The 15468-nt window shown below is 41.4% G+C and overlaps 1 protein-coding gene across 3 annotated transcripts in view; it reads right to left on the bottom strand.

Annotated features, from left to right (window-relative positions):
* Nucleotides 1-15468, bottom strand: part of ABCB4 (ATP binding cassette subfamily B member 4) — a 70391-nt gene that overhangs the window by 1595 nt on the left and 53328 nt on the right. For 2 of the 3 annotated variants that reach the window (XM_070424168.1, XM_070424170.1), the window contains 6 exons: nucleotides 11497-11597; nucleotides 7567-7707; nucleotides 4955-5111; nucleotides 3771-3968; nucleotides 1911-2117; nucleotides 27-173 (listed from right to left, as the gene is read on the bottom strand). In XM_070424168.1, coding sequence (XP_070280269.1) covers nucleotides 27-173; nucleotides 1911-2117; nucleotides 3771-3968; nucleotides 4955-5111; nucleotides 7567-7707; nucleotides 11497-11597 — 951 coding nt within the window. The remainder of the gene's footprint in view (nucleotides 1-26; nucleotides 174-1910; nucleotides 2118-3770; nucleotides 3969-4954; nucleotides 5112-7566; nucleotides 7708-11496; nucleotides 11598-15468) is intronic. The other variant, XM_070424169.1, reaches the window with a different exon arrangement.

Raw genomic sequence — 15468 nt, forward strand, 5'->3', positions numbered from 1 at the left:
ATAGGATGTGAGGTGGAAGGCCATACTTTTTCACTTTCAGTATCCAGAGCGGATGTAGCTTCATCCAACAGCAGGATTCGAGGTTGTCTGATGAGGGCCCGGGCAATCGCAATCCTCTGTTTTTGACCTCCTGAGAGTTGAGTCCCCTTATCTCCCACTTTTGTGTCATATTTCTGCAAGTCAGTCAACAAAATTAATTAAGGTCCTAACCCAGCAAAATTACTAATGTTATAATGAATAAACTTTTACTTAACATATGACAGTACTACTTATAAGGAAAAATAATTTGGAATCAATAAAAAGTTTCTGTAACAGCTACATAGTTGTCCATTTAATGTTTTTTTACATTTAACAGAAAGTTTGTTTTCAAAATCCAAATAGAAAACGAGTGACCTTAATTCTCAATGGTATTCTGCAACAAATTCTCGAATTCCTACCATTATCATCATGTCATCTGATGTCCTAAAAAGGTTAAATGTTAATGCCTAAGGTTTAAAATTCTTTAAAAATTGATATAATCAGATGACCAACAAGGAACCCAGTTTATTCTCTTTTAAACTCATTCACTCAAATATTTCTTGAGTGTCTGTTATGTCCAGAACTGTGGGATGTGTGTAAAAATGAATCAGACTTTAAAGTCTAAAGAGAAATACATATTCAGCATTCAATACAAGTTAAGTACCAAATGAGTAGTATAGGCAACATGCTATGAAAGATCACAGAGGAAAATAGAAATTGTGGAGATAAGGTGGGAGAAGGAGAAAGGGGAGATAAATTATACTTTTGTAGAAAAGTTGGTAAGCTTGATATTGAGAGAACATTCTAAGCCAAAAACACAGAATGGATAAAAGTACAAATTGAGTTGGTTCAGTTTACAGTGAACTGAATACTACTCAGCAATAAAAAGGGATGAACACAACTTCAGGGAATTAGACCAAGAAAAGCTAATCTCAAATGGTTATATACTGTAAGTTTATATAATGTTCTAAAAGGTGGAAAGTTACAGAAATGAGGAACAGTTACTGGTTGCAGAGGTTGGGGGAGTGAGAATGGGAAGGAGGGGTATTCTATATAATAAAAGCCTAATATGCAAATGGACTGAACCACTGAATGACCTGTGGAATGACCAGTCACTATGACACATACTGACCACCAGGGGGCAGATACTCAATGCAGGAGCTGCACTCAGCCTGCAGGCCCCAGGCCAGCCAAGGCAGGTGCCAGCAGGGGCCTGCCGGTTGCCCCAAAGATTGGCCCTGATTGCTGGCCAGGCTTAGGGACCCTACCCATGCATGAATTTCATTCATCAGGCCTCTAGTGTGCTATAAAAGGACAAAATGAGGGATTTCTATTGTGATAGAATGTTCTGTGTCTTGACTGATAGTGGATACATGAAACTGCAATGCAGTAAAATTGCCAGAACTAAATATACACATATACAAATGTGTACACATAAGACTGGAAGTGTGAATGAGATCCAGGGATTGTATCAATGTCAATATCATGGTGTTTTGCCATTTTGCCTTTGGAGGAAACTAGGTAAAAGGTATATAAGATCCCCTGATTCCTTACAACTGCATGTGAATCTATACTTATCTCAAAATAAAGTGCTTAATTAAAACAAAAAGTATCACCAGGGATACTTGGCCTCAGTCTGAATGCAGCCCACCAGTTCGCAACCTGTGATATGGTGCGTTAACTTAATATCACCTGATTTGCTTCTCACTACATTTGTATGAGGTAGAAGTGACATAAGGACACTTGGTATCGTGAAGTTCCATGTCTTGTCCAAGGTCAGAGAGCTAGTACATAGACACATTCTGTGGCGTTTGACTTTGGAACTGTGTTGGGGAGGGAAACAGTGCGCAGTTGATTCTGATTTCATCCTGAGAAGTTACCAGTTAACTTACATGGGGTAAGGTCTCTATGAAAGGATGTATGTTGGCTGCTTTGGCTGCACTCACAATCTCATCCTGGGATACCACCCTGCTGTTGTCTCCATAAGCGATGTTCTCGGCAATGCTGTAGTCGAACAGGATGGGCTCCTGGGACACAATCCCGAGCTGGGCTCTGAGCCACTGGACGTTGAGTTTCTTTGCCTCTTGACCATCTAGCAGCTGAAAGCCAAAGTCCACAAATTATAAGAAAGGCTTGAAAAGAACAAAGAACTAGGCGGTAAGTTACTAGACGAATCATTTGGAGGATCTGGGTGCATATGGGCATCAGCAGTTTATGAAATACCAAGCCTCACAGCCCCTACACCAGTGACAGCGAACCTTTTGAGCTCGGTGTGTCAGCATTTTGAAAAACCCTAACTTAACTCTGGTGCCGTGTCACATAGAAATTTTTTGATATTTGCAACCGTAGTAAAACAAAGATTTATATTTTTGATATTTATCTTATATATTTAAATGCCATTTAACAAAGAAAAATCAACCAAAAAAATGAGTTCGCATGTCACCTTACACTGTTGGAGGCCAACATAGCCAACAAAATGATTTTTATGATGATCATGCTGTCCCTTTCTTGGTCTAACTGGCAAAATGACAGCACGTTTGGTCCTGTTTTCATATTCCTCTCTTTGTCCTTATCTGCCCTTCTTCAGGCAAGGGTACCATCTCCTGCCTTTAGGAAGCCCGAAATTAGGTGTTCTACTCATACCTGCTCTACTCATCCCCGGAATCACTCCAACCTTTCAACTTGACTTTATCCCCCTCCAGCAGGCATGCCAGAACAAAATGCAGATTCTGGAAGCTGGTTACCTCCTGACCTACTTCTACTTCTCTTCCCCCTGAGATCTACCAGCCCTAACTGTTCTCTCTTTGACAGCACCAAGGACAAAAGTTCAAGGGGAAGTGTGCAAGGTCAGGGGGCAGTGTCCTTGGGAGAATGGTTTTGTTGGTGGCAGTTTTGATTATTTTTTGTTTGCTGTAAGCAGGAGGCATGATGCTTCCAGAGCAGCCTTGTGATGTAGTGACTGCAACGCAGCTTCCCGCAAGGTTAGGGTCACCAGAGAAGAAACAGACACAGATTCCATTAGTCTTGACCCCTTCAATGAAGAGATTCCCGCCACAATATTAGCTCAGCATAGCCACAGTGCTGAGCTGGTCTGCCTGTGTTCATAACTGCCGAGTGACTGTAATGGTGGAAGCATAAGGTTTTCCAAAAAGAAACAATAAGGTTTAACCCTTCGGTGACTGTCTACATGGGGGTGGGCTCCCAGGGCTAGGTCAGTGGGTGTGACCCAAGGTGATGGAGGAGGCAGGTGGCACTCTCAGAGCTGAGGCTTCACTTAGGGAAGAGAGCCAGAGCTAGATACCAGGAAATCAATGAAGAAAGCCAAACGCGAATGGGCTGAAGGTGAGGGCCAAAGTCCTAGAGCCTGGAGTGCAGGGTTGGAGAAGGCAAAGCAGAAGGGTGGGGAGGGAAGAAGCAGGCACGGGCCTGTCCTGGCAGCCTACGTAACACTCTGGCAGGAGGTGGGCTTTCCTTTACAAACCAGGAACTGAGGGTTTACTTAGGAGGATAAGGCTGGCAGGTAGAGGTCAACTTCATATTCACTATTTTCAGAACTACACTAAATTCCAGATGTTCTACCTGACTTCCAATATCCGTTTGACTCTGGGTGCCAGTTTAGGGTTTACAGAATGTGGTCATTCTATCCAATAGGACTGTGGGTCTTATTCAGGTTTTTCCATTGTGGGAATATTGGTTTAGCCACTTGAGATACTGCCTTCAATCAGGTTACCAATGTCAGAAAGTGCACGTACCACGGTTCCGGCCGTCGGGTCGTAGAAGCGCTCCAGCAGCTGGACCACCGTGCTCTTCCCGCAGCCGCTGCTGCCCACCAGGGCCAGCGTCTGGCCCTTCTTCACCTCCAGGCTCAGCCCCTGCAGCACGGGCACGTTGGGCCGGGTCGGGTAGTTGAACACGACTTCATTAAATGTCACATTTCCTTCAAACTTATCCTGAAAAAAATTGTTTTATTGTTGCTATTGTAATCGGTCTGATCATTATGGTAATAAACAGTATTATTTCAAGAAAACTTGACCAAAGGCTGTAGTAAAAAGACATAAGACTCATATTCAGTACAAGGGCTAACACTCGTTAATATGGACAGAAAACTGTTACGAAAAATGAAGATGGGAGATGGGCTACAGGTTACATTCAATAGTCGTTTCATAGATAGTGCTTATCTAACCTTGATTTCTGGTTTAAGACAATTATTTAGCGTTCTCAAAGGACAGTCGGGAGCCTGGAGTCAAGCCAGTGGCTAAAGATTCAAAGGGGTGGGAACTTAGGGCAGTTTTCACCTGCAGGCTCCGTGGGCAGCCTGTCCCACGCCCTGGCAGCCTCTTTCTCTCACTCTCTTTATCTCACCAACACAGCAATTTTCTCAGAACATGAATACCTGGTAAAGTCCCAGAAAGATCAAGTCCCTATCTCTCTACCCACACTGCTTCTTGTGCAGTAAAATGTACAGCAGCTCGTGTTGTGCCAAGAACCCTCCTATCCAAGTTTGAGTTCACTTTGGAAGTAGTGAAGTGTACGATGACTCACGGTGAATACAGTGGCCTTCTTACCAATTGTAATTCAGTCATTACAAGATGTGATTAAAGCCAAATTGCTCATTGCATTCACATACAGAATTATATGCATATAGCTTCATGCAGAAGTGACTAACAGTTTTCATAACAATTAGCCAGTTCCAGTACATCTGGACTTTTTTCTGTTTTTTTTTACTTTTGATGTGCTAAACTTCAGAATCCTTGAAACTCCCTATGGAATTTTAAAATGCCAGGAAAGTTGGCCAAATTCTAGATCTGAAATATCACCAAGATAAATAAATGTCAGTGTAATCACTATAGATTTTTATCTTGTGGCCACAACCGAGCAAACAGCAGACCTTGGGGAAACAATTAACCAAGCACGCATAAGGCAGCAGAGAACTCACAGGCCTCAGGCCTTCCTCGCTGTAGCTGTCAATCACAGGTTGTCTTTCAAACAGCATGAACAAGTGGGCTGCCGACAGCTTGGCTTTGGCATAGTCTGGAGCAAAGGAGCTGGCATGTCCTAGCGCCACTGCGCCAAACACGATTGCTGAAAACACCCTAGAGACCGGAAGAAGAGGGATTAAAACATTAGCCTGTATAATTAGCTCCATGGTGTTTAAAAGTCCACAGACATACTGCCCACCAGTACAGATATTTTTTTACTCCCTGAGTCATGGCCCCACCCCACCTCATCCCACCTCGTCCTACGAGCACACATTCCCGTGAAATTCCAGTAATGAAGGAGCGAAATCCACAGGGAGGCAGATTACCATGGAGGGTTTCTTTATTCCTTAGGAGCCTCTACTTTCTTAGAGTTCCTGTAACTTTCCACAGTTCTTCTCATTTTGGAAATGGCTTATAACTTAATCTGATTTGTAATCTCAAGGAATATTAATAAGTACGGATACCCGTTTTAGAGCTGAGGGAACTGAAGTAGCGCATTAAGGGGCTTGGTCAGCGCCAGACAAGCAGTCATGTTTCCTCTTGAATCTACAGCCCTGACTGCCAGTGTGTGGTTCCTGCTAGACTCCCGCACAAACAATACTGACCACTGGAGTTAAAGAGTTTTTATTAGGAAAAACAAGCCTTTACCAGAAATAGCTTTTCTCTTAGAAGTAAAATAATTGTTGATACCACCCTGAAACAACGTCCTAAGCTAAAGGTCTCGTTTCTAAGTAAATAGTCTTTAGAGGACAGATAAGGATTATAACTGCATTTATGAAGGGCCAAAGATTCCCAGGACCTTCATCTCCACAAAGCCATTTACTTCTGACACCAGAGTTCCCCCAGAGAAAGGGGAGAGGGAGAAAATCTCTATCTAGTAATAATGGAAACTTAAAACCTTCTTTCTTCTACCAAGCTTCTACAGCTAGGATATTAAAATGTGTTTTAATTACACAGGGACAGGAATGGTGGGTATAGCAAGGCTCTCAAATACTTGGTAAGTTTGGTTACCAAAAACTAAATTGTCAAATAGTGATGAGCCCACGTGTAGCTGCCTAGCTTTCCTGTACACCTATAATCTAGCTTTAGCACAGAAGATTAAAAAACTGGCTTCTGATTATCCAGAATTTAACATTTTGATGGTAAAAAATGAAACAAAAAAAGCAAGACCAATTTTCTCAGTGATATTTTTCTAGACAGTAGAAATACTCCAAGTTGTCAGTCCCAGATCTGAGATGCATATTTCCATTTGATCTTCCAAAAGCACTTTCTACTCTCTACCCATGTCTATGTTGTACCTTCCCAGTTTCTCAGAGGCTGACCCTTCGTGGACTGCACCAACAGCTTTTCTTGTCCTCTGGCGTCTGATGGGGTTTGGCAATGAAGGGGACTAGCTGGGGGTGGGAGGGCTGGAGGAGAGGGAAGCCAGGGTACATGGTTTCTTTCTTGTTGGATTGTTCTGTTGTTGGTATCCCTCCACCAAAGAGGACGGAAGGCACTTTTTTTCACAGTTATTTCAATTTTGGATGAAAAGAACAGCTTTTAAACACTTCACCTTCTTTGTTTTGACTTTTTTTTAATGGTTCCTCACTAGTGCTTTAAAATCATCCCATCAGAGCAGAAATATGCCAAGTGATCTTAAAAAAAAAATGGCTTCCCTTTGGCAAGACTAGGCTGCAACTTAATTGAATGTATCTAGCATATTTTGAAAAGAGGAATGTATCAATTAGAAAGACCACTGGTTAGTCTTGGAAACCAAGAAAATAGGAGAGAGACTAAGGCAAATGTTGGCAAGGTCATCCCAAGTCTGGTTAGGGGACAGAGCCTTTGCCAGACTTCAGGCAAGCATTCCCATCTCCTTGACAAGGCCATCTTTGGTTGCCCATAAAGAGCAAGCTATTTAACCTTCTGTTTTCAGTCTATGGTCATCAGCAACTTTCTAATTATGATTTCTATCTGCCTACATCTATACTAATAAAAGGGTAATATGCTAATTAGACCGGACATCTTCCGGACGACCTTCCGGACAAAGCCACTGTGGTGGAGTTGAGGCAGAGGCAGTTAGAGGTGATCAGGCCGGCAGGGGAGAGCAGTTAGGGCAATCAGGCAGGTAGGCAGGCGGTTAAGAGCCATAGGTTCCAGATTGCGAGAGGGGTGTCCGACTGCTGGTTTAGGCCTGATCCCACCCTAAACTGGCAGTTGGACATCCCCCAAGGGGTCCGGGATTGGAGAGGGTGCAGGCCGGGCTGAGGGACCCCCCCCCCCCCCCCCCCCCGTGAACGAATTTCGTGCACCGGGCCTCTAGTTATACAATAAGAAAATTTGCTATCCTCCTGTCTGGAGTTCTATCTATTCCTAAAATTCTGGTCTATGATGAGGTTGGTTAGTTTTTGCCCACTCCAGTGATTAAACTGTCCTTGTAGTATTGATTAGATCAGATTTCTGTAGTTGATTCAACTCTCTAAACTTATCTTACAACAAGAGAGGGGTTTTTTCCTTCTCTAAACTTTTGCATAGACCTATTAAAATATTACTATAGAATATTCTTAATATTTTAAGAATTACTTACAGAATAACATCTCTGAAGAGCATATGTCCATTCACGATGAGATAGGCACCAAATCGAAAACAACCAGCATAGGAAAAATACATAAATGCTTGTGAAATACTAAAAGTAATTCCATAGATGTGTGCCTTCCGTACAGAATTTCTGAAAGGCAAATTAGAGCATTCATGACCATCTCTTCAACCACTCTTAGCACTGTGCAGTGGAAAGAGCATAGCTTCTAAGTCTAGTTGACCTGGGTTTAACTTCTGCCCCCAGTTACATTAGTTTAAGTAAGTGACTTAACCTTTCTATGTAGCAGTTTCCTTCCCTTTTTCAGCTTCTAGAGCAGTGGTTCTCAACCTTGGCTGCACATTAGAATCACCTGGGAATTCTGTTTCTTTGTTATGGGGTGGGGCCACAACATCAGTTACAAAGAAACAGAATTTCCGGAGGATGAGGCCCAGAAATCAGGATTTTAAAAAGATTCCCAGGTGATTCTAATGTGCAGCCAAGGTTGAGAACAACAATTTGCTTTTAGATTAGAACGATTAGGAGGAAGGCATTTGCCAAGACAGAAAAGTCAAAGTATTACTGACTTGGATGATTTTTAAGCTATGTGCTGTGATCATGGCCTTATAATACTAATATTACTGAAAAATTTACCATGATATTGAATCTTTAAAATCACAATCAAATTAGAAATTAGCTCCAGCGTTCTATTATTCCTTAATGCTCTTGCAGTTTCAAATAAACCACAAGGTCATAAATAATGCCACATGTTTATGTCAAATACCAAAAAATGTAGCTGCATGAAGTATACATAAAAAGGAGATAGAATAAATTGAGAATTTCAGATATCCGTTTTTAAATCTGTAAGTGTTCAAACTATTCTAGTCTACAGAGTTGTAATCTAAGTTGCATTCAATTTTGTTAGTGTTAAATATATTCACAACACCTGACTTAGAAAACCAATGGTGCTGATGTTGATATCTGAGGAACCCAAAGTGCTATGGGAAACTAAGACTCCCCACCTAAGGGACTCGACCTGAGACCCAGCAAAAAAACAACAACAAAACAAAATAACAATAAAACAGCAGCTAAAAAAGCACCCAGACTACACGGGAAAAAGATTGATTCGCTAACCTAAAACCACTGACTCTCCAGGGGTTGAAAAGCTCCCGAGAGGCGGAGGGGAGGGGCTGGTGGATGCCGTTATTGCACTCTCTACCTGACCTGCTAACTCAGTGGGCAAGTGGTCAGGGCACTATCCCACTGCCTTGCTAACACCAGACAAGGGAGTGAGTCATTTTGGAACATGTCCCCACTCCCTGGAGGGGAGGGTGACCTGGAACCTTCAGCCTTCTCCTGCTGCTCCGCTAAAGTCTGCAAGTGCCAGCCATTGCAAAACCACCCTGCCCCCTGCGAGGGCTGGTAAGCAGCTGCAGCTCATGGATTGGAAGAATTAATATTGTCAGACTGACTATGCTACCCAAAGCTATATACGAATTCAGTGCAATCCTTATCAAACCACCAATGGCATATTTTACAAATAATCTAGCACAAATAATCCTAAAATCTGTATAGACCCACTAAAAACCCTGGCATAGTGAAAGCAATATTGGGAAAGAACAAAACTGGAGGTATTATGCTCCCCAATTTCAAACTATACTACAAAACCATAATAATCAAAATAGTATGCTGTGGGCACAAAAAACAGACAAATAAATCAATGGAATGGAATAGAGAGTCCAGAAATAAACCCAGGCACATACAGCCAATCTACAACCAAGGAGGCAAGAGTAAGCAAAGGGGAAAATACAGTCTCTTCACAAAGAATGTTGGCAAAACTGGATATGCAAAAGAATGAAATTGAATCACTATCTTACGCCATATACAAAAATAAACTCAAAATGGATTAAATACTTGAATATAAGACCCGAATCCACAAAAATTCAAGAAGAAAACATTGGGAATAAGCTTCTGACATCACTCTTAGCAATATCTTTTTGGATATGTCTCCCCGGGCAAGGGCAACTAAAGCAAAAATAAACAATTGGGACTATATCAAACTGAAAAGCTCTTGCACAGCAAAGAAAACCATCAACAAAATGAGAAGGCGACCTACCAAATGGTAGAAGACATTTGCAAATGATTCATCCAATAAGTGGTTAATATCCAAATATGTGAAGAATGTATACAACCAAATGTCAGAAAAGCAAACAAACCTATTAACAGCAGAGGGCTTGATTAGACATTTTTTCCAGGGAGGACATACAGGTGGGCAAGAAGCACATGAGAAGATGCTCAACGTCAGAGAAATGCAAATCAAAATCACAATGAAATACTACCTCACACCAGTCATGATGGCTATTATAAAAAAGACAGAAAAGAGCAAGTGTTGGTGACGATGTAGAAAAAAGGAACCCTCGTACACTGTTGGTGGGAATGTAAACTGTAGCAGCCATGATGGAAAACAGTATGGAAGTTCCTCAAAAATTAAAAATAGAGCTACCATGTGACCCAGCAATTCCATTTCTGGGTATTTATCTGAAGAAAATGAAAACACTAATTTGAGAAGGCATATGTGCCCCTATGTTCACTTAAAGCATTATTTACAATAGCCAAGATATAGAAGCAACTTGAGTGTCCATCAATAGATGAACGGATAAAGAAGAGGTGATATATACACACACTGTGGAATATTATTTAGCAATAAAAAGTGAAATCTTGCCATTTGCAACAACATGGATAACACTGGAGGGTATTATGCTAAGTGAAATAAGTCAAGGAAAGACAAATACCATATTATTTCACTTCCATGTGGACTATAAAAAACAAAACAAACAAAACAGGAACAGACTTAGATACAGAGAACGAAGTGGTAGTTGCCAGAAGGACATGGATAGAGGCATGTAGCTGGGTGAAATAGGTGAAGGAAGATAAGGGGAACAAATCAGCAGTTATAAAAGAAATAACTCATGAGGATATAACCAGCAGCATGTAAAACAGAGTCAATAATACTGTAATAACTTTGTATGGTGACAGAAGGTAACCAGACTTATGACGATCATTTCATAATATATGCAAGTATTCAACCACTATGTTTTACAACTGAAATTAATATAACATTGTAAGTCAATTATACTTCAATAAAAAATAAAATAAAACTTATGAATTGTTTATTTCTGGAATTTTTCATGTAATATTTCAACCGGGGTTGACTAGGTTGAAACTATGGCAGGCAAACCATGGATAAGGTTTAACTAAATAACAAGCCTCTTCTTTGGTTCAGTCTACACAATCCAAAGAAAATAAAGGTTTGAGCAATTCCCTAAAACAACGTTTATCCTGAATCAGCCAGATGGGTTGTTTCTGTTGCCTGCACTGATGAACAAAAACTTGCATAGTCTTCTGGACCGTTCAATTCTTAGAGACCCAATCTATTGTTTTTAAAAGAGATAGGAAAATTTGATCCTATGGCTCAGTGGCATGAAATAAGCCAGTCAGAGAAATATAAATATCACATGATCTCACTCATTCATGGAATATAATGAACAACATAAACTGATAAACAAAAACAGATCCAGAGACAGAGAAGCATCGATCAGACCGTCAAACCTCAGAGGGAAGGTAGGGGAGGGTGGGGGTAAGGGGGAGAGATCAACCAAAGGACTTATATGCAAGCATATAGGCCTAACCAATGGACACAGACAACAGGGGGGTGAGGGCATGAGTGGGGGGATGGGGGGTAATGTGGGGATAAGGACACATATGTAATAACTTAATAAAGAAATTTTAAAAAAGCTACTTATTTTCAGTAATTAGCAAAAAAAGATGTCATCCTTACAGTTGCATTAGTGTTTGGAACAGCAGAGGTTTATTATCTTTTGGGGACAATAACTCAGCCTTAGGCCAGCACTAGGTTCTTAGTAACAACCACATGTTCATTACCTGTAAGGTCCGTACAATTTTTCCACATACATTGATTCAAATTTTTTTTCCTGGGTCAAGGACACAACTGTCCTAATATTTTCTATGGCCTCTGTTGCAATCTGTAATGTAGAACAGATCTTGATTAGACATGGGGCTTTTCTTTCTGAAACAATGAAAAATGTAAACCTTAGGGTGTTCTGAAAAGAATCCTGAAGGGTTTGAAACTCCTTCATATTGAACGCAAAGACATAACAATGTGTTCTTTAAGATGAGCTGCATGACACAACTGGCAATCTGAAAAGCACTTCTGGTTGTGCCAAGTATACTGGGCAAGCTTTTGTATTCAGGGGGAGACTGACAAGCTTAGGGCAAGAATGGCAGTCTGAGCACCAGAGCCTGATTCTATTCCCAGCCCCGCCACCAGGCAGGTACTTGACTGGCTTTAGTGACAGCCCTTCATGGCTTTGCTTTTGTCAGAGGGTGGAGTCCTAGAGAGTAAGGCTAAGCGATTTCTAAGGGCCCACGGGAAGTGTCAATCATTTCCTCCATGAGCACATCCCTACGTAGAGGAACTGTCCACCCATAATTGGAAAGAAGATCCAAGTTGTAAATAACATGACCCTGCCACAAATCCCTGATTAAACCCGGGGCAGACCCCTGACTGACGCAGGCCAATCAGATAATTTCCTGGGCTTGGAGGCAACTGCTTGAACTAAGTCCTTGGATTGGGAGGTTTAGGTCACCAGGGTATGTGTGGGAAGCTGCTCTGAATATGCAGCAATGGAGGAACGGAACAAATGTATAGAGGGCCTCAAAGACAATAGAGCTTACAACTCTAAAGGAGGAGCCATGACTTTCCAGTAACATAAGCCATGGGTGTTCCCTGCACTTCTGTGTGTCCTTACATTACACCCCTTTTACCCAAACCAGCCAGAACAGTTTTCAGATGACAGCCAAATCTCCCCTGGACTAATGTTCACTGTCTGTGACAGCTTATCAGTCTAAATCATAGACTAGACTACAGCTGTCATCTAAACCATTAGCACAAGGGACTTCAGGTCTTAACTTTTGGTTGTTTTATCAGCTTTATGACTTCTACTTTAGTTCTCAGCTTCTGTAGCCAGAAAAAAGCAAGATATTTGATAGTTCAGGCTGAATAGCCTTGTATCTCTATTATAAATGAAAAAAAAAACAAAAAACACCTAACAGTAATAATAGCTGGAGTAGAGAACACTTATTGAGCTTTTACTATGTGCCAGTATTACCTCATTTAACTGACATGATCTTATTTAGTCTCACAATAACCCTGTGAGGTAAATATTATTCCTGTTTCACAGGCGAGGAATTGATGCACAGAAAATTTAAGTGGCTTGCTTAAAGCTCTGGAGTTAAGGAGTAGGCAAGCAAAGATAGTCTACCTCAGTGGTTTCCAAACTTATTTGGCCTACCGCCCCCTTTCCAGAAAAAATACTACTCAGCGCCCCCTGGAAATTAATTTTTTAAAAATTTTAATAGCAATTAAACAGAAAGATATATGTATTAATGTTTCTACCTTTTTCGTAAAATATAGTAAAGCAAGGTGTAAATTAGAAACATTGAAGTTTGAAATTATGAAACTAGTTATTGAACTCAGAATAGAAAGGTAATACAAAAAAAGTTAAAACAAATGCACCTGTGGCCATCACCGCCCCCCTGGATCGCTGCAGCGCCCACCAGGGGGCGGTAGCGCCCACTTTGGGAATCACTGGTCTACCTAAGGCCAAGTCAGGTTCTTAACTCATTATGCCATCCTGCTCTCCCTGCTTTGTCATTTACACAAGGAGGAACTGGTTGTTAATGACTAGGTACACGCAACTCTTAATTTTCTGGTCGTGGATTAACTGCTTGGAGGGTTAATTCTGATTCAGCAGGACCTTAAGCTCAGTAATTAGGCAGGGCCCAAGTCAAAAGGGAGGGTTACTATTCATCCTTCTCCACCCCATTTCCCAGCCCAGCAATCAACACCCTCACTACCAAGCCCTTTTTCAAAAATGAAAATGGGAAGATATCCCAAATCCCAATGTACTTTACCCATGAATAATCTCCACCAGATGAGAACATTTCATTTTGAAAAAAAAGAAAGAAAGAAAAATACAGTGATGTGGGTAGTTTTCAGAGACTTCTTTCTAACCCTCATTCTGTGTTAATCAAGAGTTGACTAAGTAAACAAACTTGAACTGTGATTAAATTGCTGGTCATGAACATTTAAAATTTTCAATTTCATATTTTCTTAAAAAACACCTCGTTAGGTTAAAGTAGCTGCTAACATAGTTTCAGAGTGGTCAGTCTGAGTTGCTCATTCTCTGGTCCCTAGAATGGCAGAGTATGTGTTAGCTGAAAGGGACATGGGACAATATCTGGTACAACTCCCCATTTCATACAAGTGAGAAGTGAGGACCAGACCTCCTCTAGTCTCACACACTGAGTAGCAAAGCCAAGACGACTAACCCAAGGTGCTGTGTTGGTTTGCCATACTGCTCAATTCTAACTGCCTTCCTCCTGCCCGAATTCTGGCCACTTTCAGTGTTATTTAGCCATTGATAATAGAGTTCAGACTCTATTGTCTTAACTAGGTTCAAGATGTTTTCTTTCATGTCACCAGTCTAAGGAAAATGTATCTTCATTCTATCTACTGACAATTCTCCCTTCTGAAATGGGAAAGGACACGGAGTGCAAAGGAGAAAGGAAACAAAACCACGCACAGGATGTCTTCTCAGCAGTTAGCTGTGACAAACAGAAGTCAAGGACATGATGCCCTGAAGTCCCCACAGCCATGAGCCAAGAGGCTCTTCAAGCACGTTGGGCACCCAGGGCTTCCCGAGTTTGGGCACCATGCACCGTGCTAGCGCTCTGGAAGGCTGCAGGACGAACACGAGAAGGAAGCGTTCTGATGGGAACGTGGCGGTGAGACCACGCTGCTTTGAACTCAGCTGATGCCGTTAAGGTCGAAGGGGCAAGGATCACATTGGCTATCACTGGTTTAGTGGACACAGGCTTGTTGGGATTCTACGCTCACCCCTACATGCCCTATGAGAGTGGTTCTCAACCTTGGCTGCACATTAGAATCACCTGGGAATCTTTTTAAAATCCTGACTTCTGGGCCTCATCCTCCGGAAATTGTTTCTTTGTTATGGGGTGGGGCCACAACATTAGTAACAAAGAAACAGAATTTCTGGAGGATGAGGCCCAGAAATCAGGATTTTAACAAGATTCCCAGGTGATTTTAATGTGCAGCCAAGGTTGAGAACCACTGCCCTATGAGGTGGAAACACTGTCAGTCCCACCTCACTTAACTGTGCAAAGGCCAGTTTCAGTAATGTTTGTGAAAGGGCTTTGTAAAGTCTCATGCTGTAGAAACTATCACACTATGTATTCATGACTGCTTCACCTCCTAATGTTTCAATAAAGGATAATATTTACATAAGTAAGAGTAAAATATACCCTGGCTGTAACCTACATTTAAATTTTTAAATGCATGTACATGTGAATAAAATATTTATGGGTAGACTTAGACACATTTAAACACATATAAAGGGGCTGTGTAATAAAGAGCTTCAAAATTAGGCCCGGATTTGAATCCCAGCCATGCCTTTCACTTGTTTGATTCTCAGGTTCCAATCTGTAAAATTGGGGTAACACGAGTGCCTGCCTTGTAGGATTATTGTGAGGATATAATGAGTTGGTGCACATAAATACATACTTGGAACAATAATTGGCACATAGTAAAGACCAAGTGTTTGCCCAATTGCCATTATAATTAGAACCACAAGTTGAAGCATTACTGCCCTCTGGTGGCGGTCCACCTCAATTACAGAAATCACAGCCAAGAAGAAAAGAACTTTTGAGTATCAGCAAGTACCCTAGCTTGAACAATTCACTTACATTCTCTGTTTTAAGGACTCCCTATCTGTAAAATAGGGGTGATATTTGTCTTAACAATGGCATCAGGAT

This window comes from Myotis yumanensis, unplaced genomic scaffold (assembly GCF_028538775.1).
Source record: "Myotis yumanensis isolate MYYU_CA2020_CCGP unplaced genomic scaffold, mMyoYum1.0.hap1 SCAF_9, whole genome shotgun sequence".
Classification (NCBI taxonomy): domain Eukaryota; kingdom Metazoa; phylum Chordata; class Mammalia; order Chiroptera; family Vespertilionidae; genus Myotis; species Myotis yumanensis.